Source organism: Rhopalosiphum padi, chromosome 2 (assembly GCF_020882245.1).
Source record: "Rhopalosiphum padi isolate XX-2018 chromosome 2, ASM2088224v1, whole genome shotgun sequence".
NCBI classification, from domain to species: domain Eukaryota; kingdom Metazoa; phylum Arthropoda; class Insecta; order Hemiptera; family Aphididae; genus Rhopalosiphum; species Rhopalosiphum padi.
Genome location: NC_083598.1, coordinates 69,021,160 through 69,045,939, shown reverse-complemented (window position 1 = coordinate 69,045,939; position 24,780 = coordinate 69,021,160). Strand labels below are relative to the sequence as shown.

Below are 24,780 nucleotides of genomic sequence, written 5' to 3'. Positions count from 1 at the left end.
CATTTTTCGGAATAGAAAAACAATTTGCAACAAAATAATATTTGGTTTAATAAATGAAAACTAAGAATTCTGAAAATGAAAATCTAAAATATTTGTAAGTTAACGGAATAGGTACACAAAAATATATCAATAACGTTACTTAATACGTATCCCTGTATTTTATTATTAAATTGTATCTAATAAGAGGAGTATTACTTATTAGGTAATTTACGAGGCTAAAAATTAAACTAAGGAAATTTTTAATTTTTATTTCAAATTTTTAATTGTTATATGATTTAATACTATTAAATATTGACATAACTAATACTTAATATTTAGAAAAGAACTTAAACATTTTTCTTACAGATTTTATTTTACTTATGTATAGTTTGAAAATTAATTTCCGAAATTTTAATATTATGTTTAAAAGTAATAATTTTTAAAATATTAATTATATACAACAGAATATATATGACCAGTGTGTTTAAAGAAAAATAATGTGGGAAAGTATAATATTTTTTGATTGAGATGAGAATGTATGATAGATTTTGAAGGATATGATTAAGGATTTAAAACAGGACAATAACTGAGCGACATTATGGTGATTATTAAGAGCAGTTGAAGATAAGGTGGTAGATGCAATAATATTAATGTCTAATATTTTTTAAAAGCAAAAATAATATGTTAAAAATTGATTGTTTTTTTTTTTTTTTTAATTGGTTTATTTTTAGTGAATCGTATTAGATTATTATATGTTCATCTTATTTATTTAAATTCCTTGTAACATTTTCTTAGTAAAATTGTTGTAAACAATTCATGGGAGGTAAAATGTATAAATTATAATAAAATGGAAGCTATTATAATAATGTCACTTTTAGTGGCTAAATTAAGTTATTTAATTGCTATAGGTTATATCTCCGACCTAGCCACACTGGACTTGGCGGGTCCCTATCATATATAAACTGGAGGGGAGAGTAGCTTGGTGTTCGTCGGATGAAAAAAGTACACGCAGAAGACGTTTAGAGAAGACGCTTGAATGGACACGTCGCTAAATTTTCAGTTACATACCTTATAATTACACTATCGGAGCTTATTGTACAGGTAATTTATTTATTTATTTATTGTATTCTAATCCTTATTTTTTTTTCACGATAATAAATTCGAGTAAATTTTAGTTATTTTAGTATTTACATACTATAGGTATTATACGTGTACTAGATATATATTTTTATTCAATTTTAAATTAAATTTTTCTATTAGTATGTAATGAATCATAATAATTATGATTATGATTCATTACATAAAATTTTTAAAAGTATTGAGGGTTGTCCTCTTTATATAGGATGGCATAGTGGTCTGGTAAAAATAAAGTAGGTATACTACAAAGTACATAGTTGGACTTTTAAGTTGGATAATTTAAATTTTATAAAGCTATTATATTAATTTATTATATTATTATTATGCTGTAAAAATAAATGAAAATGTATTTATTATTATTTATATATAATATATATTATAATTTAATTTATGAATACAGTATGTTAAAATTGTTTATAGTTGTGTCGTTTACACTATGCCTTAACGTGTTTTATCTTTTAGTTAATTTAAATACAATTTAAAAACATAATTTGTTTTACTAGAAAACAAAATTATAAATGAACATAATAATACATAATATACACGTATGTTTATCGAAGTTTTTTATTGCTATAATGCTATCTACTCTGAGAAGAAATTAAATACTCAGATAAAACAATTTAAACAAGTTTAATTTTTACAAGTTCACATATATTTTGACATTTCGTGGGACTGCTTGAAGTATTTAAATATTAAATATGTTAATAAGTTGATTCCGATAGCTTATAATTTATTATACATATGAGTATATTTAGGAATAGTGATACTAAAATTAAAACATAATAATATTAATATAATTTTTATAGAAATTAAAAAAAAAAATAGTAATACAGTTTAATATAAATATATATTTTACTTAACTTTATCCTGTTTAACTTATAAATTATAAATAATTATAATTCTTTTCTTTTCTTTTCTTTTATCGAACTTGCTATTTGGGTTATGTGTATTAATAGTATTTTATCTAGTATATATTTATTTTAAATAATTTTTCTTTGAAACAGTAAAATACAAAATTATTCAACATTAGGTATTCTGCAGTTAAGCTGAACAAAAAAAGAATAAACAAGATAAGAATCTCTTTAAAGTAATTTTTTATAAATAAATGAATACACTATAATAATATTATAGTCTATACATGATATTATAATAATGAACATTTTGGTATTTTATGTAAGACTATTACACATTGTTATTGTGTAAACAATATCTGTATTTAACATGCAAATACTATTTGAATATGATTATTTTTATTTTTTATTAGGCGAGAGTAAATGTATAATTGTTTTTTAGTGTACAGGTAAATTTTAATGATTTTCGTTTATGTGTCTATATTGTATATTGTATGCAGTACCTGGGCAGTGAGCTTTTCATTAAATGTAGATTCGTATCGAGAAAGTAAATCATCGTATATCTAGAAAGTAATAACTATTGCCTGTTGGTAAATATATATATATAAGTATGAAGTACGCATTTATATAGGTACCAGGTACTTATTATGTGTATATTTCATAAATGGGACAAGTAAATTATAATTATCTACCTAGGATAAATCATATTAAAATAAATAAGTAAATAAATAAGCAACAAATAAGTACAATTTTTATTTTAACTGGTTTCAATTTCAAGTTACTAGAAAAAATAATTTTGCTGTTCGATAATTAAAATGTTTTAAGCATGACATTTTACAATTATTTGTTTTTTTTTTTGTTTGTATCTGAAGACTCTTTTTAGTAGCAAAAAAGTTCCAATCTTCAATTTATGATAGGTTTCTAGTAGCAAATTTAATACTTGAATCTGATTTTATTTTGTTAAAGGTAGAAAGTCCACAGTATACTTTTCAAAAAAAAAAAAATTATTACACTTATTCGTTAATATCATTATTCTGTATTATATTTGACAAAATCGATTTTTTTTTTTTACGTAATTCACAAATGAATAACCGTTGAGATTTGAATTTTTCAACAAATATTTGTGTTTGCATTTTCAAGATATGATAACATTTTTAAAATATTCATTATCTATTTAAAGACATTAAAATTGTCTACATCATAAAGTAGAATTATATGTAATGACCAAATTTCATACTCATAGCTTTAGTGGTTCTGGCTCTAGGCGATGATGAATTAGTGAGACGTGAGTCAGGATATGTTATTTTATAACTAGATGAACCTTTTTCCTATTCACATCGTTGTACAGTAAGACCGTTTTGATTTATAATTTACAGCTACTAATATTATTATATGAAATAATATTATATAATATGTGAGATTTATTTTTGGCAAACATTTGTTCAAATTATTATTACTGATAAAATGATAAGTAATAGAAAAATATAATATATTTTTTTTAAATATAGGTTAATAGACCATCTCCGCTCACTCATAATTTTCAAATGTATATAAATAGCTCAAATGGAGCCAAATTATTTGAAAATTAAACCATGTATAGAAAACTATGAATTTAATTTATAAAGTATAATATAACATAAATTATACTTAGACATAAATGCTTATAATAGCGTATACACCAGTCTCTTAAAGTCATTTATCGAATACAATGATTTTTTAATTTTATTCATTTAATTCAAATTGAAAATATGTTACTGAGATCTATACTCATTACTCAGTTATAAGGTACATTTGACAGACGACACCTAATATATAATAGAATAACTTCCATGGTTCTTCAATATTAATTTTTAAATAATATTGTATTAGTAATAGTATTTTATTAAAAATGTTGTAATTATTAAGTTATATAATTTATTTAAAATTATTAATTTTAATACAATTTTTAATTGTCTACGATTTCATTTAAGTTAAATACTCCACTATTTATTAATATCATAGAAATAAATAATTGGGTACAAAATAAGCCATAAAAGAAATTATTTCAAAAATACATGTTGTTGTTTACTTTTATTTTTAAATAAAAAAAAATGTGTTCTGGTTTAAAGTGTTTTATTGTTTTCAGATTTTTTTAATAATATTTATTAGTCAATTGCAATTAATATATAATTATTAAATTATTTAATAGTTTTATTTTGAACACTTCTTTTTTTCGTAATTTTGTGACATTTTCTCAAGGTTCTAGACACTGATAAAATACCAATGTTAAAGAATAAACATAACATATTGTATATGTTGAAATAAAGGAAAGTAGATATAATTAAATTTTAAACGTTCTACTAGAATGATTGGAATAAACTATACATTACTTGCCATTTCTGGATGTAAAAATGGCATTCTAGAATAAAAGTTTAAAAAATAAATCTATTTCAATTTTTTTTTTATTATTAATTTGTCAACTAAAACTTCATTGGCTAGTAAATTTACTTGTTTTAAAATTAAATGTTTATTATACCAAATATTTGGTATGATAAACAATAAACATTTAATTTTAACGGATGTTAATTTGTACATAACACGATGACTGTCCCAAATGGAAATGACAATCTTTTGTTGCTAATTCTGTCCATACAGTTCATAATGACTTAATGAATCAAAGGTTCAAAATTAACGAACAAGATATTGAATATCCAGAAACCTTTTTTCCAATTGTTGAAATACCACTTTACGAACATACGAGTAGTTTACATAAAATGAAGTTCTTTGATGTTTTTTTAAGCAATAAAAAAACTTTATGTTAATCTCCTTAATCATAATATATATCATATCGTATAACACTATTATATCAGGTATCTATAAAATCAAATATTGGGTAGGACAAGTAGGTATTGATTTTTCAAATCATTCAGTGTTGACAGTGTTGTGTTAGGATGATAAATTATTTTGGACGACAATCGCACGGTGCGTATTTTATTTTATCACGCTAACAAATCAACATATAATTATCTTCAATCTTAAATCTTAATTATTAATTCCGTGAATGCTGTAAATCTTTTATCGTTAATTATAATCGTAAATTGGAACAGTTTATTAAACCAGTAACATGTATCATATCTTAGGGGTGTGAGTGTGATGTGACCTAGGTTATCTGGTTATAGGTATTATAGCTGGTAGAAAAAATATATATCCAAGTTTTAGGACGCAAGTTACTAGTTGAATTTAATATCTGTAAAATATATCTTTTGGAGGACACAAGTAGTATGTGGATATCGTACGTTGTTTTTTTAAGTATCCTAAGCTGTTTTTTTTAAGTTCATAATTTGAACGTTACTCAAATATATTATACATAAAATAAATTTAAAATGATATAGTCATTATTTTTTAACTATTTTAAAATTCCTATATTAATTTAATATATGAATATAAATATAATTTAGTATATTATTTTAATAAAATAAAAGTTTAAAATTGTCTAGTGTATATTTCCTAAGTAGGTAATTTATATATATATAACCTAATTGTCATAATTTGCAAACACAACTAACATTCTACATACAACATATACACACATATACACACCTACACCGATGACATACGGTTTATATATCTACTAGTTTTAATGATTGCTGAATGATGAATATATTGTAATAGTGATGATATACCTATATATGTACCAAACATGTCATAACTGTACATTGTTTTCATTGTATTCAAACTAATAGCTATATGTATGAGTATAATATATATTATTATTTAATAGTTTTATTTTTTGTTAATCCTTTTGTTCTTTACTATTGTTGCATACGCATGAAATTAGTACCTGTGTATAGGCTTCAAATCTTTGTAATCGTTTAATTGTTTGTTAGTGTTGACGTGTTGTACGCAAATAATATAAGTTTTAATACAACAATATGAGAAAATATATTAACCTAATAGAAAGTCTTAGCAGGCTTCTGATTACTGAATTTTTGGTATGATTTGTAACTAAAAGTTCATTGAGGGATTGGCCATTTAGATAAAAATAAATGAAGGTACAAAAATAATTCTACAAAATCTGTATTATATACAGTAAGTAATTGAAGAGGTGGGTGCAACAATCAGACATCTCCACTTTTTTTCGAAAATCACTTTTTTGTGTATTCCCACAGAAAAAAAAATCTCCGTCAATTGGTGCAAGGTGCAACAATCAGACATATCCGATCGTTAGATACGGAGATATAATACAAATGGAGATTTCTGTTTTATTTTTTGTTGCAAGAACAAGACTTCTCCGTAGATGTATTTTGTCTCTGCTGAACATTTTCATAATATGGAGATGTCTGGTTGTTGCACCCACCTCTTCGTATGTAAATTCATTGTAACGTCAGTAGCTGTAATTCGAAATATAATGTAGATATTGTAGTTCTGCAGTTTTTTCAATGTTATATAGTATGACTAAAAATCTACCTTTACAATGCTCTAAAATAAAAAAAGTCAAAATCCAATAAATTTTTTTTTTCAAAACGTTTTTGATGAGAATTTGAAAATAATCATTTTGTAGAGTTATTTAATTGTATGATGGAGAAAAAACAATTTTGAAATCGGTTGAACTTTGAATAAACAAAAGGAACTTCTATTAAAAAAAAAAAGAAACATATTATGGTAAAATTGTTTAGTTTTGGTAACCATCATAATGCTAGGTATTCAAACTGTAATAAATAATAGGTAAGTACACTACCTACTCATTGAAATTGTATTTAATATTTAATTTTATGATATTTTTCAATATATTCACTATACACTGCTAATTATATCCAAGTTAATTTTAACTCCATTGTGGTCTAAATCGAATATAGTCTTTAGTTTGAAGAAAAAAACGTTTAAATATTTTGTATTTAAATTATAATTGGCCTAACATTTTTTAAAAATACCTAAATAATACTGATAAAAATATTAATAATACTTTAGTGAGGTTATTGATATAGTGATATATTAACGATATAGTCATTAATGTTACCTAACTGTTATATTAAAATTCTATCAGTGCACAATGCAGGTGCGTAAATAACTTAATTTAACATTAGGTAGACTTCATTTTTATTTTATTTTACTTTATTAATTTAATAGAATGAAATTTACTATTCCTTATTACGTAGAAATGGTATTTATTTATTACAAAAATAAATAAAAATATATTATATAAAATATCAACGAGTTTTGTGTTCTGTATAAAGCTATTAAAATAGAAAATTAGTTATCAAAGTGTGAAAACATTACAACATTATGCTGTATTTTTGAAATTGAAGTTTCTTTTATTTATTCAAAATTCAACCGATTTCAAAATTGTTTTTTTTTTATATTTAAATAAATACTCTGCAAAATAGGTAGTTATTTTCGAGTTTTTGAGAAAAAAATTAAGTGGCTTATGATTTTTGTCTATTTTAGACCTTTGTAAAAGGTAAGCGATGAGTCATGTAGATTGCAGGGGCGTATACAGGGAGGGATTTTGGGGTTCAACCCTCCACAAATATTTTTGGAGTAACGAGGAAAAAATTGTTCTATTATGTTGCGGCACAATTCGTATAGTTATATTTTGTAACCCCCCCCTGCCCACGATTTTTTTTTTGTATTTGTGCCTGGAGTCATATATAATGTATTACCTAGTAGGTATATTACATTGAAAAAAACTGCAATCTGCACTATTTTTCGAAGTATATAGGTACTGTTACCTACTGACTTTCCAATTAGTTTACATACTGTATATTAAGCTCGAAATTACTCTTTTCTTAGATCATTAAATAATTAAGAGGACGTCACGCTCAAGTGTGTTATCTCCGTCTTATAAACATGTGATATAGAAAATTCGTGTTCAGTCGTAGTTATAATTTTGTGTATTAGGTAAATATCCTATAATAATAGAGTGAATTGACCTATTATCATTATCAAATTTAAAGGTAAGAAATAAGAATACTAAGAATATTATTTGTGTTTTCACTTGTGTTATTTCAGATTTATAATAATATTTTAATTTTTAGGCAAGTTATAAGTAATTATAATTATATTTGGACTTTTAGGCGTATACAAATAGATTTAAATTTAATAAATGCTTACATCATTTATTATAATCATTAAAAATGTATAAGTTCCTATTTAAAATATTTATAAACCTAGCTATTAACTATGTGGCGCATTATGTATTGTAGCCATACATATAGGTATTTAATATTATAGCCTATAGGTAGGTAGGTACTGCATGCGTTTGCATATTATATTATAATAATTATTATTTGCATTACCTTAATTATAATTTTTTATTTTTTACCGAAAGGCATTGGTCGTTGTCATTTTTCCAATACAATTATACAATATACAAACCAAAAGTAATAATTATATTATACTCTATAGTTAATGATAGTGGTTTTCAACTTTTTGCATCCACGGCTCCTTTTAATTTTTAAATCGAATAAGTGGCTCTCTTAAGAATAATTATAATAATACAATTTTTTTTAACAATTTTATTTTTAGTATCTATTGCAGACACGGCTCTCTTGATAGTTGATAATTAACGATAACACCAGTGGCGTATATATGGGGGGCCGAGGAGGCCCGGGCCCCCTCCGAAATGAAAAACACAACTATTTAAAATAATGTCTCACTTCCCTCCTTTCTCAAAAACAAAAAAAAAAAAATCCAATTACATAATCGGCCTCCTCCGAAATGAAAACCTATATACGCCAATGGATAACACCCCTGGAAGCCGCGACGTACCGGTAGAAAGCCACTGGTGCCTGGTCTATGATATAGGTAAACATTAAAAACGCATTAACAACGACAAGGTATCTATTATATATTAATGTATATAGTATATACTATATTATATTCATCGTGGTTTTCAATCAGTAACCTTAAGACTCAATTTAAAAAAAAAATTTAAAAAATAAAATGTTATTGTAGGTAGGTACACGCGCGCTGCATTATTCGTAATACATTTAATATTTTCAGTTTACAGTTTTATACACAATATAATAACAAACAGCAGTATTCCGTGCGAGGTTTTACAAAACTATTGGTATGATAGTGTTTCAACTTTCATGTATAAAAATAAGTAAAATAACTATTTTTGCATTTTTCTTGTATAGGTATTACTGTATTAGGTAATTGACAATTGTATACATTTGTATTTTGTATCAATATCGTGTGTTGTTTTAGTATACCGCTATTACATAATATAGTCTATGGCTAATATCAAATAAATATAAATTTTAACGGCAGTTTACCAATTTTGTGCTTGAGAGAACGTAGCACCCGCATGTGTTGTCTCATCCGTCTCACACACACGTACTACATAAACAAAACGCGTTTACGCAGACTGAGTAGAACTCGCTCAATTTTTGTTCTAGAGTAAATAAACTTATTATAAAATTAAAAGATGCCAATATTTTGGAGGGCAAGACGCTGAGTTTTTTTCATTATTCCTAATATAACGTTCGTTATAATCGTTTAGAATCAGCAAAAATTTCATTATTTTTAAATAACATTTAACTTTTCAAAATTTTAATTTTTTTTAATAAACTCAGGGTCTTGCCTTCTATAGTTCTATATTGCCATATCTTTCAATTTTATAATAAGTAAATTTACTTTAGAACCACAATTGATCGAGTTCTATTCAGACTGCGTAAACACGTTTTGTCTATGTCATACTTGTGAAAGACGGAGACAACGCATGCGGATGTGACGTCCTCTTAAAATTAAAATTACTTTTTTATAAACCAATTGCGCTAAAAAACATTTTAAAATACCTAAGAAAAACTTATTAGTTAGTTATGAATGTTATAATTATATAATAAATGAATACACTAATCGATTTTTTGCGAGTATTAATACATAATATAAAATCAAAAATAATTTTTTTTTCAGAACTAATTGTATTGATTAAATCAATCAGCTATGCCAGACAGAGATACTAATTCTTCGATGAATAGTCACGATGATACATATAAGTGTTCGTTAGGCAGCGATGACTTCATACTCGTAGAAGAAATCATTTCCGGTCGAAAAACGAGCACTGTGGAAACGGTACAGGGAATTTGTTTGTGTATGAAGCAAAAACTCGGTAGAACAGTGGCTATGAAAAACGTGAGGCGTAGGGTACCGATATTGAACTGGTTACCATGTTACACGATTGAAGACGGACTTGGTGATATAATGTCTGGCGTGACTGTTGGTTTAACGGTCATACCACAGTCGATGGCGTATGCCGGATTGGCAGGTCTCCCACCGCAATACGGTCTTTATGGTTCGTTTCTTGGCACGTTCATCTACACGTTCGTTGGTAGCTGTAAGGACGTGCCTATGGGACCGACTGCCATTGTGTCGCTGATGACTTATAGCACACTACACGGCTACGGTCCAGAGTATGCCACACTATTATGCTTTCTCACCGGCGTCATACAACTGGCCATGGGAGTCTGTGGCCTGGGCATAATCATCGATTTCGTATCCGGTCCCGTGTCTTCGGGATTCACGTCCGCCGTGGCCTTGCTAATTATCGCATCCCAAATAAAAGACCTGATCGGTGTCCACGGTACCGGGTCCAGTCTGTGGGAAATGATGTGTTCCCTTTATAGGGACATCGACACGATTAGCTACGGCGACACTGTCATCGGGGTCGGATGCATTGTATTTCTGTTAGTGTTGCGGGTCATCGCCGAACTTCGTTTAGGTCCCGCGGACCCGGAACAACAAAGCTGCGTTCAGAAATACATAAACAAGAGTTTCTGGTTAATAGGATCGATCAGAAATTCGATAATTGTTATCAGCTGTACCGTCATGAGCTACATATTCATAAGTGCTCAAGACGAGTCGTTCAAATTGCCGTACAAGATCATCGGAACAATTCCAGCGGGTCTTCCGGAATTTCGTCTACCCCAGTTCACAATGCAGCGAGACAATGAGACCATAGGTTTCTTCGAAATTATGTCCACGATGAAGTCAAACGTGGTCGTTTTGCCACTGATTGGTCTGCTGGAGAATATATCTATTTGCAAGGCGTTCGCCAACGGCAAGACCGTGGACGCGACCCAAGAATTATTGGCCATTGGTTTGTGTAACATTGGAAATTCGTTCGTGCAAAGTTTTCCAGGTTCTGGGTCGTTTAGCAGGAGTGCTGTGAATAACGCCAGTGGAGTGCGAACCCCCTTGGGTGGATTATACACTTCGATCCTGGTGATCGTGGCTCTGTTGTTTTTGACACCATACTTTTATTACATACCCAAAACTTGTTTGGCAGCGGTTATCATAACGGCAGTGGTATTCATGGTAGAAGTGAGGGTCGTTAAACCAATATATCGTTCGAAAAAAAGCGATCTAATCCCGGGGATGTTCACTTTTTTTGCATGCCTATTCTTGCCCTTAGAGATTGGCGTCCTGTTTGGCATAGGGCTGAATTTAACTTCGATTTTGTACCACGCGGCTAGACCCAAAATATCCATACAAGAGTACAAGACTCGCGCCGGTTTCAAGTATCTAATGCTGACCCCGGACAGATGTTTGGTATTTCCATCCGCCGATTACGTCCGTAACCTGGTTACAAAACACAGTCTTAAACGGGATATGCCGGTAGTCATAGATTGTTCTCATGTGTATGGAGCTGACTTCACCGCCGCTAAGGTCATCGAAATGCTAACTAAAGATTTTTCAGACAGGGGGCAAGCTTTGTTTTTTTACAACCTTAAACCTAGTGTAGTTGATGTGTTTAGAGGGGTAAAACCAAAAGAATTGGTGTTTTACTACAATAAAAAAGAATTAGACCGACTATTACAAAAATCGACTGAACAACACCACACTGCAATGTTACAGCCGTTGCTACAGACTAAGTGAATATGATTTATCTAATTTTCTCCCCTGAAATGTTTATAGCTTTGACTTTTGTTTTTGATTTTTTTTTTTTTAAGGCGGGAGTACATAAATATATAAATTATATTATATACATTTTGCTGATAAAAATTGTCTATAACAAATGTCTGTATAACGATATGTTTTAGAAATTTAGTACCTTATACACAATGTACACATACAGTAGCATATAAGTCTAATAGGATGTAATATTATTATAGTTGAGGAATGAGGATTGATTTTGTAAAACCAATATTTTTTTTTGTGTACTTTTCTACAAATCCACATTGTTCCACAAAAATTTAAATCATGATTAAATAACAAAATAACCATCTTTTTAGCTTATTCAATTCTTAAACATTTTAAACGAGCTTAACAGCCTATAAGTCACTGTCATGGGTCCTCATATACTGTTTACCGGGTTACATAAATAATTACTATAAAAATATAATACCTAAATCAATAACTCATTTTCATGCAACACGATAATAATATTTTAGAAATAAAATATATAATAAAGGTACCTACAAATGTAGGTGTAATGTTTTCATCAAACAAATCTTGTAAAACGTATCTTATCAATTTATATATCTATCTGACTATCTTACATTTACAATATAGGTAGTGGCTATTTATTGACATAAATCTCTACTTCCTATTTAGCCACTTTACCGATTGGTACCCATTATTTTTCATAAATTACATTGGTGTCATAAGTTTCTATCAACCATGACAAAATATATGAATATATCTATATCTATATATATATATATTGTCATGCTATTAACTGACTTTAAACGTTAATTGTGGTTCAATCATTTTTTCAACAGTTCTATCCACCGCTAAATAATTTAGTTTAATATATATAAACTAAAATTATTTTTGGTGCTCCAATGCTATATTCCCAATATCTACACTTATTGTATGTGCCAAGTAACATATTCTAATTAATTCTAAGTATTTATTTATTTTTTTCAATATTACCATTTTGGTTGTGTTATTAGCTATAAAATAAAGATACATAATACATAAACATACCTAATACCTATATTATAATTTCATTAATAATTATAATTATAATCAATAATTTTAAATTAGTTATAAATTACTAATTTATAATTATGTTAATTATTATGCTTTATTGTTGTTGTTTAAGTTATACATTAATTTATAACAAAAAATGTATCTATTCACTATTAGAAAATTAAGTATAATAACGAAATCAAGATTTCATCCACCAAGTTCAAATTTATTTCAAATTATAATATACTATTTCTTATACAATAATCAAGGTTATAAATTAAAACTAATAAACTTACAACACGATTAAGTGTTTACATATAGAAACAAAGAATAAATAAATAAATACAAAATTGACTAGATAAATACACATTTTTAGTTAGCTATACAGTACAGGAGAATACAATTTTATATTAAATAAAATTTTAGTTATTAATTTACAAGAAAAATTAACATATACATACATTATACATTATCATAGCTATAAATTAAGATAAATTGCTAAAATAGTTAATTGATTAATGATTTTTTTGGACTTTATAAAACTTATTGAATGGTTGACATCAAATACAGATATATTATTTATATTTCATTTATAATTCGGTTTAAAATTAATAAAACTAATAAATATTTTATTTTAAATTAATTGAGATATTAATGATGAGTAATAAATTATAATTGTTGTTCCTTCTTATGACTCTCTTCTACGTTTAGGATATTTTAGATAACTTAAATTAATCATTATTATTTTAATTAAATTTTTGACTCAGTCTTAATCTTATTTCACCTTTTAATATATTCAAAAAGATTATTTCACTTGATGTACTAACCAAAAATTTTTAGTAACCAACAATAAGTTTAACATAATAATTAATAACTTGGGAGGTTTAAAAATTGATAATGTAATATAAATTAAGCATAATAGTAATATATTTTATAGCAAAACTTAAGGTTAGAATTTATATTAGTAAATAAGCTACAGTAATAAAATGTGAGTGTGTGTGGTCACAATTATTTGTGAAAATCATAATTAAAATAAAATTCAACATTCATTCAAAGTTTTACAAATTGGAAAATATTAAATTCATTATCTAATTTATTAATTAAATTATTTGCAGTAGATCATAGTATATTGTATAATATTGATTAAATAGTAAAATAGCCAAAAGGATTAATGTATATACTATATTATAATATGGTAGGATTTTTATATTGGAATTCAATGTAATCTTAGGTATTTTATTAAATTAATATTTGAATAATTTTGTATGTGTACATATATAAACATGAATAATATGTATATAAATAGTTATTTTATGTGTTATTTATTTTATTTTTAAATATTTGTTCAACATCTTAACAGCTGTTAATAAATTAATATGTCTGAATATTTGAATGAGTACCTTATTCTTTCTTCTCATGATGTACATCTGAAAAATGAAAAATGAAGTTAATTAAACTTATAACAGTACATAAACATAATGAAAGCAAATGTATCATACTATCATTTTAATAATAATATTTATTAATTCTCCAACAACACATATATACAAAAACAAGACATAAATAAATTTTAATATGATACAAAAATGTATGCATTTGTAAGATAATTAAAAACAACATTTAATACAGCCAATGGGTTAGCAGCTGACATACTTAATCTTAAGAACAAAATATAAATTAATTCAGTATAAATGTTTTCAGAAATTATGACAAAAATACTAAATAAATATTATTTAAAAAAAAAATATCATGAATAAAGAGGAAAAACAAAATAATAAATTATTATTATTATAAATAAATCAAAATAGATCAACAATTATAAATAACAAAAGAAAGAAAATTATTAAAAATTAAATTGTTTTTAAGTTAATAAAATAATTTTAATAAGTCATTATTTTTTATACATACCATCTTCATCATCGTCACTAGCATCCATAATGTCTGTGCAACATGTAGAATAGCATATCAATAGCAGGAAGCCTATAGGTAATCCAAATAAAACACTAGCAACTGCAGGATTACTGACCCAAATATTTACTAAGGACTTCTTTGTCTCATAATACATTCTATACATTTGTATAAATACACCACTTCCTCCATAAGCCTATTCAAAAACATAATTCATTGATTATTTAAATATTAAATTTATTGTATTCATATTTTGCATCAAAGTATAAATAATTAATAATTACCATACTAACGTATAAATAATATTATTTATATCATAATTTGCATAATATTGGTTCTTATATTACCTTTACTGATTGATTTCTAACAGCTTCTAGAAATAAAGTAATCGATTCTGGTGATAGTTCATGTGGTTTTTCTTCTGGAAAATGATGATGTCTAGTAGATGAATTGTAAATGATTAATGATGGCAAGGATACGTCTGATGAGATAATAGAATTGGCGAATTCTGGTGAACCAATCCATCCAAATTGAAAGTCCCTAAAAGGTAATGATTTATTTAACTAAATTTATCTTGAATACATTTATATAATATTTTACCTATGAAAACGTTCTCTATTTTTAACAATAACTGATTCTACCATTTGAAGAAACCTAAAAAAGATACTCGATTAATTTATTTTAAGTTTTATGGTTTAATATTTTTAATAAATTAAGATAAATACTTATTTGATTATTTATTTTATTTTTTCAATTTTAAAATATAAATACTCAAATACAGTACACTAAAACAAATATTTTTATGCTATAACATTAAAATCCTAGTATAAATCAACTCAGATATATTTTGCATCAAATATTGGAAAACAATGTTAGGAATTAGGATTTTTATAGATGTAAACTTAATTTGAATATAGCCAATTGCCAATATTTTAAACATTACTTACTCTGAATGGTGCGGAGGTAACTTTTCAATTTTATTCTCTTCCACTAATGCTAAAACTAAATACTTGTTGGTCTCCAACATATGATGAATATTTGATCGAGTTACTTTTACAAAAGTATCAAATCTCTCTGTGTTTATCCACTGTGTTAAGCTTGTATTGAAGTCCATATCCCATTCTTCAGCTAATATTAATTATAACATAATAAGAACTTTTCCAATGTTTAATCATAACTCATTTACCATTGAAGGAGTAGTGTTGTTCCTCTTTATACACAACAACCGCAGGAGTTTCTCCAAAAACAAAATGCTATAAATAAGTATATAAAATATATAATATTATTTATACAAGGTAGAATATAATATTAATTATATACAATATTTTAAATTTTTTTACATTATAATAATTAATAGCCCTTCATGATTTTATCATATATTTCTAATGTATACAAGGTGTCCCATGAGAATTTACCTATTGCGATATCTCCTGAAATAATAGAGATATCATAATTCTGGTTTTTTAACAGGGACAAGAATTGCATGTACTTTATGTTTTAATTTATATTAATGTTTTGTAAAAAAGTTAAAAAAATTTTTTTTTTAATTAATTATCTTCAAAAACATTAAAGATTTCATTTTTTGAAAATGACATTTTAACATTTTAATTTCATTAATTTCCCAATTTTTAATATTCTTACTAAAAAAACTGTAAATTATTTAATACAATAGTGGTATCATTGTAACAAACGTGTGGCCTACGTACAGCTCATACAGCCGGCAAACGCTTTCAGTGTTTTTCTCGAAACTAGAAAAAATATTGAAAATCAGGAGATTAATGAAATTAAAATGTTGAAACGTCAATATTTTCAGAAAAATGGACTCTACAAATGGCTATCTTCAATTTTTTTGAAAAAAATTAATTAATTAATTAAATAAAAAAATATTTTTTTAAAACTTTTTTACCAAAACATTAAAATAAATTAAAACATGAAATACATGTAGTTCTTGTCCTTGTAAATCTCAATAAAAAACCAGAATTACGATATCTCCATTATTTCAAAATATATCGCAATGGATAAATCCTCAAGGGACACTGTATAATGTCAACAGCTAAAAAATTAAATATTATTAATCAATTGATGGATACCTGTTTTCCAGTTATTTCAGGAGTAATATAAAAATAAGAATGCGCTTGATACTGTTTTGCCAAATCATAAAAGAGGTCCTGGGAAAATAATACACTATTTATGAAAATTTATATTTTACTCCAAATATAAAATTATCAAGTACCCAAGTATGGCCAACACTTTTTCCAATAAACATAAAGAAGTTTTTATTAGTTTGTTTGAGCATTTCAATGTCTTTACTATCAGTAACCTCTTGAACGGGAGGACGAGCCAATCTCTTTGCAAAATGAACCATTTCTTCTGTAGATCGTTCGCTATTAAATTTAAATTCACCTTCTCTATCTCTAAAGCTAAAAGAAAATATAAAATATAATTATTAATATCATAAATACTGAAATATATAATGACAGTAACAGATAAATTGATAACATACAACATTATTGTAGGATACCCTGTCAATCCAAACTCTGAAACTACTCTTTTATATCTGGTACAATCTATTTTTCCAACTCTTATATCAGAGTGGTGTAATGCTTGAGCGACATGACGCCAAATAGGTTCTAATTTCTTACAATGACCACACCATGGAGCATAAAACTTAAAACAAAAAATTAATACAATTTTAATAGTTATAGGTTATAACTTAAAAGTAAATATTATTGATTAAATTATATTCAATAATAATTTTATAATTAATTAATAAATTTTTCATGATTATACCAGTATAAACCAATGCCCATCATTTTTCATTTCAATAAACCTAAAAAAAAAAAAAAAATTATAAATTGTTTAATACAAATCAGTACACAATATAGTATATAATAATTATTAAATACTAATTACCCATCGCTAAGTTCCAATACTCTTGATGAATGAACGTCTTTTAGTAGAATAACAGATACTAAAACATTGTAATAATTCTAAATATTAGTAATTTAAACAATATTGAGTGCTTAAGCAACACTGACACATAATCAGATCCTTATTCTTTAAAAGTTTTTTTTTCAGATACTACAATTACTAATTAGTTTAACTAGGTAATATTTAACATTTGAAGGATAGGAACAACTGTTGTCTGTTAAAAACATATAGGATAATGAAGAAATTTTGTAGTACTTCAACAATTTATACTGTTTAATTGTTATAGATATTTAATATTTATTTTTTTTGCAAATTATTTTTCCTTTTTGTACATAGAATATAAAAAATGTCTTATAATATTTATAGACTAAAATAAATAAATAATATAATTTATAATTTGTAATATTTGCAACTCCCTGCCCCTTCTGGTAAGCTAAAAGCTTGTGATATATTCATTAAAGTGTTAAATAAGTTTATAGATTTATAAAATGGTAAATGTTTCTTACATAGATAAATTAAATCATGAGGATTTATTGATTAATAAACTAATATCAAGTTTCAACTATGGGCAAAAGTTTAACAAACATTTTTAGAAATATTTGTCATCTATCTTTATAATATATTTAAAATAGTTTATAGGTATTTAATTTTTTTTTAATATTTGATAATATTACAACTTTCTTTGATTTTTATTAATGTTGTTCAATATAATAGTCTAAACTAGGTTGGAAAAACATAAACACATATGTAAATTAGTAATACACATTTAATTGAAAATATATTTCTTTGCTATTATGATTTTAAATGAAAAAAACAATGTATGATTATTTTTTTATGTTTTCTTTTGAAAAATAATCAAAACATAATGGTTCATAAAAACTATAGCAGGTTTTGTTTAAGAAACTAAAATCATTTTTAAGATGTAAGAACTTTGTAAACTTATGAATTAGGTTAGAAATTATAAATATAATATATATCTTAATTAAGTTCAAACTTGTATATATTGTTTCACATTTTATTTATATAAATTAGTACATAACATACACAAGTAACACTTACCGATAAAAACCAGAGAATAAATTGCAGTTAATATATTAGAGATCAACATGGTTTGTACTATATATTTTCTCTTTTAAAAAAATGTATATAAATGTATTATATATTATGCTATTATACTACTTAAGACAATTAGCTCAAAACTAAATGTTGTTTAGTATATTATTTGAAAATCAATTGCATTTGATAGACATTTTACTGATTACACACATTTCTCAAATTATATAAATTATATTATAATATTTATGCATCAGTAGAATAGTTTAAAACTGAACTGTAGAGTGTAGTCTGTAAGTAATCTTGTTACATAATTACATAACAGACCACTGCTGATTATTGACTTAATTATTATTATGTGGAAAGCGGAAAAGTACAACTTGGTAGAATATAGTGTTTATGTTTAATAGTGATAATAATCACTTACACACTTATCACATTATCACCATAGTCCATAGACCATAGAGTCTCTTTATGCTACAAACTGACGACTGTGTACAGTTAATTTTCATACCACGGTAAAAGTATAGAACAATGTAAAAATGATCAGCAGCAGCAGCTGATCTGAACCTCCGATTTACAAGGAACAAACCCGCGCACCAACCTGAGGTTATTAATTGTAATAATAATTACTATTATTGTTCTGCGTTGTTGTGCGACTGTGCTAAAAAATAATAATCTAAGGTCGTGGGTTATATTGTTATATATAAGTTGATTAAACTGTGATAAGGATACCGGCCACCGGGTTTTCAGACTTTAAAAAGAAGTATTACAGTATGAGTATTACACATTACACAAGCACCCGTTCAGTTTAGGAGTTCACTACTTTAAACTTTAGTGTGTACAAATTACAACTAATGTCACATTCATAATTCATTATTCCTATATTTAATTTCTTTTAGCAAAATTGAGCCGCTTTATTTAAATTTAAAAAATATTTTCTACAAAAATGATTAGAATTATTAAAGTAACTAATCAAATCTGGAGAAATGCAAATCATGCTCAAAGGTTATCGGCGAGTGTCTTGCGTTTTTCTACTTCTCAAGTTAAAGGTAATATGCCTTTAGTTTATATATTTCAGTAAATTTTTATTTTAATAATGAATGCTTACCTAAAACCATTGTTTTTAGATCGTTATTATACTGACAAACATGAATGGATTGATGTGAAAGATAATATTGGTACTATAGGAATTTCAGATTATGCTCAAGTAACTATACAAAAGATGATAAATTTTATAAATATTTAAGTAATTTATTTAAAACCTTAATACAATTATACAGTAATCAGTAATTAGTTGATGTTTTCTTACTAAACTTATTGAATATGACAAAAAATGTTTTTGGGTTAAAAAATATTAAAATATTTTAAATAATATAGTTTATTAAAATTAATTTTTCACTTCCAAGCTTAAAAATAATTTTCAAAATTAAAAAAAAAAAAAACTGAACAAATGATTTGGAATTTTTTATTTAATTCTATTTAGTCGTCCAAATACTTCATTCCTTCTAAATAAAAAAATGTAATTCTGTTTAAAAATATTCATTGTATAGTAATTCTTTGTGTTGTATAACACAAATTAAAATAATAGAAGTGTTGAAAGTTCAAAACGTAGAGGTTATCAATAACTAGATTAATTTTTTCCTTTTTAAAATTAAATTTCATCAATTATTACATATTTTTCTTTTGAATTTATCTATAAAAATTGGTATGTTTATTAGTATTTTAATTAAATTAATTGGTAGATATACTTAATAACGAATACAGAGTGATTAGTAACTAGTGGTACAAAAATTGTTAAGATTACATTATAATTGTATAATATAATTCCTACTCGTGGATATAATAACTAGTGTTGAATAAGTTACTTTTAAAAAGTAATTAAGTTAGAAAATTTAAAGGTAACTAGATTACTTTTTATTACCAAAATACAAAAATAATAGTGTTGCATTACTTTTGTATTCAAAAGTAAATAGTTAGAAAACATATCGATTCTGAGCATCCCTGTGTGATAATCAGTAGAATTGATCGCATTAGGTGGGTGTCTACGTGTTGTGTAGGGATACATAGAGGAACCAACTGTTGTTGGGCCACGGCGCTTTCTCTTGTTGGACAAAGTATAGTTACAATGATGTTTCTTTTGCTATTTACTTTAAATGATATAGTTTCTAAGTATTTAAAACTAAAAATGACAAAAATTAAAACAAATAATTTATGCATATTTTCATTTAACTTTATTTTATTTAATAATGAGTCTTCAAAGTTGTTTTTACCTATTCATGATTTATTTGGTTCAAATAATCTGAATTAATACTTTGCTTGAAAGAAGCACTGTGTTAGATTTTAGAAGAGAGAAACAATTTTTATTTAAAGTGAGCTGCCGCCAGCCTATCATGAAAGTTACCAAAAGATACAGTTCTGTCATTTGTAAACCATTTTTTATTTTTTATTCACTTAAAAGCAGTGCCAGTGCTAGGTATTGCGGGGTCCTGGACAAGGTATTGGCCATTAGGTATCCCAGAGTAGCCCATTCTAATATTATACATGTGAGATGTGTAGTATAGAATAATACATTTATAGACTTATAATTTGTTAATTTAAATTGTAGTTATGTAAAATGTCAATGTGTCTCACAGTATTAAGATGAGAATTAAAAATCGCGGGACCCTGGACATTTATCCCATTTGTCCTCCCCTAGCGCTGGCACTGCTTAAAAGAGTATTAAATTTTGTTAATTTTTGTTTTATTATGCCCAAACATTGCTTTCAAATCAATTAAAAAAGAATATTTTGTTTATAATTGATAAAATTTTAATGTAATTAGTTTTTTAGTTAAAATTACTTATTAAATAATTAATGTAGTTATCTACTTTTGTATTATTTCAATAATAAATAACACAATTACCTTTATGTTACTACCCAACACTGCTATTTTATTATGTCTATATTCATGCCATTTTTTTAGTGTTTGTCGTTAAAAACATTTTATTCAAAACCCTATAGGAATGTATTTTTGTTTTCATAACTTTTATTATTAAAGAATTTCTGTGAATATAAATCTATTAAAACTATATATTTAGAAATATAATTCATAATATTTAGTTAGTTATCTACATATACTGATTAGTGATTATTATTTTTAATTAAATATTATATTATTTTCATGTTAAAAATTATACTTTAAAATATTTTATTTTATTTTTATTGCATAAATAATACTGACTGTTTCGGTCTTTGTCCCACACACGAGGAACATAGAAATTTAGACGTGTTCTTTATCGAACATATCGATTGAACTAGTGAAGCGATAAGAAATCTAAAAACCGATTTAAATATATTGTTTAGTCTACTTGAGATCAACTTTGCCACATTTTTGATTTTTTGATCATAACTTCTTCAAAAGTTGAAATTATTGATTTTTAATTTCTTCTTCTTTTTTTAATTAAAAATAATAAATTTAAAAATTGTCAATCTCAAGTAAACTTAATGATCAATTTAAATCTGTTTTCAGATATCTTATTATTTTATTAGATCAATTGGTATGTTTGACAAAAACATATCTAAATTTCTATGTTTTATATGTTGGACAAATATAAAAATGGTCAGTATTGAACACCCTTAAAAAAAAACTATTATTATGAATAATGATGTTATATAATACTTCCAATACTTGATTTTTATACAGTGTTATAAAATATGACAATGGAATATATTATAAGTATTCATATTTTTAATTTACTATAATTACATGTTATTGAGATAGTTAACACATTAAAATGTTATTTGTTTTTCTTATTTTATACACTGTATGAATACTTAATAGTTAATAATCCTAAAAAATTGATATTATATTTATATTATATTACATTATAGACATTAACTAATTATTTTTATTCTATTATAGGATGCTTTAGGTGATGTAGTTTATGCTGAGCTACCTGCTGTTGGAACAGAAGTAAAAATAAAAGGTATATAGATATTAAATGTTATATCAATTGCTACTCTTAAATGAGGTGAAAATAAGTGATTCCCTCACTATTTTATCTATTTTGGTTTTATTTGTATTATTAAAATCAGTCAAATTTCACTAATAAGTGGCTTCTTCAAATAAGTATATAAATATTTCTTTCTATCATCACTTATACTTATTGTGCTAGTAACTAATAAGTGCAGATTGTGTATACCTTAATGTAAAATAAAAAATACTTTTTTAAATGACCTTTTTTTAATATTTTCTTTACAAAAATATTTGTGAGTAAGATTCATAATAAATAGAGCTGATAATTGTACTTTGTGCCTTAAAAACCTATTAAGTATGTTTACAGTTATGCTCAAAAAAATAAAAATAATAATAATATAGTGTAAAATTGTATTTTTAATTAAATTATTTCTTATATTTTATATATTATACTGTAAATGATTTAAATTGTTTATAATAAAAGTGGCCTTGATTTTGGTTTTTAAATTTTAATAAACAACTTGAACTATGACTACTTAAGAGCGAAAAAAAATTAATATTTTATCTAAAAACGCATATATTGTATACCTATTTTATTATCAGCTCCCTCACTGCATTCTGATATTTAAAATCCTTGAACAATTATTATTTTGTGAAAATTCTCGATTCATCAAGTTAAAAATGTTTTAAAAAATTATGAAATCCTAAATATGCTTTAAAAATGCACAAAATCATAAAATATGCCTTAAAAATGCAAAAACTCTAAAATATGCAAAAATGTTGTATACAGAATCATTAGGCCATGAAACAGATTTTGGTGTGAATTAGCTATTTTTAAACCAATCAGTAAATATATGCAAATGCATATAAATGTTGGCCATAATAATACACATTATCATAAAAATCTTTAAAATTTAATATTTTTAAAAAAAAGTTACCTATCCTTGAGGGGAACCAAGGTTGCTTAAATTATTAGTTCCTATTGCCTTATAAATCAACTCATATAATATGTATTGTCTCCATCTTCCAATTCTATTAATACTTTTGATGTCAATTTTTTTTTTTGCATAATTTAAAATTTGTACTTAAGTATATTAAAAAGAATATTTTTATAGATGAATGTGGTGCATTAGAGAGCGTAAAAGCTGCAAGTGAACTGTACAGTCCTGCATCTGGCAAAGTAGTTGAAATAAATTCTCAGGTGGAATCAAAACCAGCATTAATAAATCAATCTTGTTATGAAAATGGTATAATATATTATTGAATGTTCTATTAAATTTTATAATTTTAATCATTTAATTTATAGGATGGCTTTTCAAATTAGAACTATCATCTCTGGAAGAAATACCGAATTTAATGAATGAAGAACAATATGCTGAATTTATTAAACAGGATCACAGTTAATTCTAAAATAAGTAATTTATGATCTGTTAGACAAAATTTACTAAATATAGAATATTGTTTTACATTGATTATTACTGTATGTTTAACAAGTATCCCAAGTATAGGTGACTTCTGTATATTTTTTTTTATTTTCTTATTTAAACTTTGTTAATAATTTACTTAAGTTGTATGCATTTATCTAAATAAACTTATATATTAAATACATATTAACTTGTTTTTAAAAATTTTATTCAATAAAAAAATGTATTAATCACAAATTGTTATACATATTGTTATGACCTAAACTATTTAGATTAGATATTATGTTTTAAATATTGTAAAATCATCGGTCATAATTTATTGCTCTGTACACACAAGACACAATATAATTTTGATAACTTAAAATAAACCATAATGTTAATGCATTTTTTAATTGTGTGTTGTGTCTACACTCTACAGGTAATACTCTAAACTAATTTGTGAAAAATCTTGTGATAACTATGTGAAATTTGTTTAATGGTAAATATAAATTTGTGTACAAATACTAAAGTATTATTGGAGATTACCATTTGAAATATAAAATGTGTATATCAATATTTTTTCTTATTTATTAAAGATAACTCAAATTCTGTACGGTAAATATACATTATTATAAAATTAAAACTTTTTTGAAACTGTTACTTCT

At 25.3% G+C, this 24,780-nt stretch overlaps 3 protein-coding genes across 4 annotated transcripts; 2 read left to right on the top strand and 1 right to left on the bottom strand.

Moving 5' to 3' along the window:
* Window positions 1-941: 941 nt before the first annotated feature.
* On the top strand, window positions 942-12,172 carry LOC132922231 (sodium-independent sulfate anion transporter-like). 2 transcript variants are annotated; one of them, XM_060985637.1, is made up of 2 exons: window positions 942-1,080; window positions 9,864-12,172. In XM_060985637.1, exon 2 carries the CDS (start codon window positions 9,894-9,896, stop codon window positions 11,823-11,825), a length of 1,932 nt encoding a protein of 643 aa, XP_060841620.1. In that variant the 5' UTR covers window positions 942-1,080; window positions 9,864-9,893; the 3' UTR covers window positions 11,826-12,172. The 2 variants fall into 2 exon arrangements, with proteins under 2 accessions (XP_060841620.1, XP_060841621.1); XM_060985638.1 differs by lacking the exon at window positions 942-1,080 and adding an exon at window positions 8,519-8,750.
* Window positions 12,173-14,170: 1,998 nt separating this feature from the next.
* LOC132921111 (protein disulfide-isomerase TMX3) lies at window positions 14,171-19,148 on the bottom strand. Its single transcript, XM_060983951.1, has 12 exons — window positions 18,762-19,148; window positions 17,685-17,742; window positions 17,562-17,601; window positions 17,275-17,438; window positions 17,005-17,191; window positions 16,862-16,939; window positions 15,958-16,024; window positions 15,719-15,899; window positions 15,372-15,425; window positions 15,119-15,311; window positions 14,772-14,967; window positions 14,171-14,290 (listed from the first exon to the last, which is right to left on the bottom strand). The coding sequence occupies exons 1-12, from the start codon at window positions 18,808-18,810 to the stop codon at window positions 14,265-14,267; spliced, it is 1,293 nt and encodes a 430-aa protein (XP_060839934.1). The 5' UTR covers window positions 18,811-19,148; the 3' UTR covers window positions 14,171-14,264.
* Window positions 19,149-19,390: 242 nt separating this feature from the next.
* On the top strand, window positions 19,391-24,322 carry LOC132921112 (glycine cleavage system H protein). The gene is made up of 6 exons (XM_060983953.1): window positions 19,391-19,592; window positions 19,658-19,807; window positions 19,886-19,965; window positions 22,659-22,722; window positions 23,828-23,959; window positions 24,019-24,322. Exons 2-6 carry the CDS (start codon window positions 19,705-19,707, stop codon window positions 24,114-24,116), a joined length of 477 nt encoding a protein of 158 aa, XP_060839936.1. The 5' UTR covers window positions 19,391-19,592; window positions 19,658-19,704; the 3' UTR covers window positions 24,117-24,322.
* Window positions 24,323-24,780: the final 458 nt, after the last annotated feature.

Excerpts from the sequence above, each read along its gene's own strand:
- LOC132922231 (XM_060985637.1), top strand. The coding sequence starts at position 9,894 with ATGCCAGACAGAGATACTAATTCTTCGATGAATAGTCACGATGATACA.
- LOC132921111 (XM_060983951.1), bottom strand. The coding sequence starts at position 18,810 with ATGTTGATCTCTAATATATTAACTGCAATTTATTCTCTGGTTTTTATC. Across the intron at positions 17,439-17,561 it reads ATGGGCATTGGTTTATACTG|TTTTATGCTCCATGGTGTGG; the intron begins GTATAATCATGA and ends TTTTGTTTTAAG. Across the intron at positions 16,025-16,861 it reads CTGAAATAACTGGAAAACAG|CATTTTGTTTTTGGAGAAAC; the intron begins GTATCCATCAAT and ends ACTTATTTATAG.
- LOC132921112 (XM_060983953.1), top strand. The coding sequence starts at position 19,705 with ATGATTAGAATTATTAAAGTAACTAATCAAATCTGGAGAAATGCAAAT. Across the intron at positions 22,723-23,827 it reads AACAGAAGTAAAAATAAAAG|ATGAATGTGGTGCATTAGAG; the intron begins GTATATAGATAT and ends ATATTTTTATAG. Across the intron at positions 23,960-24,018 it reads TCAATCTTGTTATGAAAATG|GATGGCTTTTCAAATTAGAA; the intron begins GTATAATATATT and ends TTTAATTTATAG.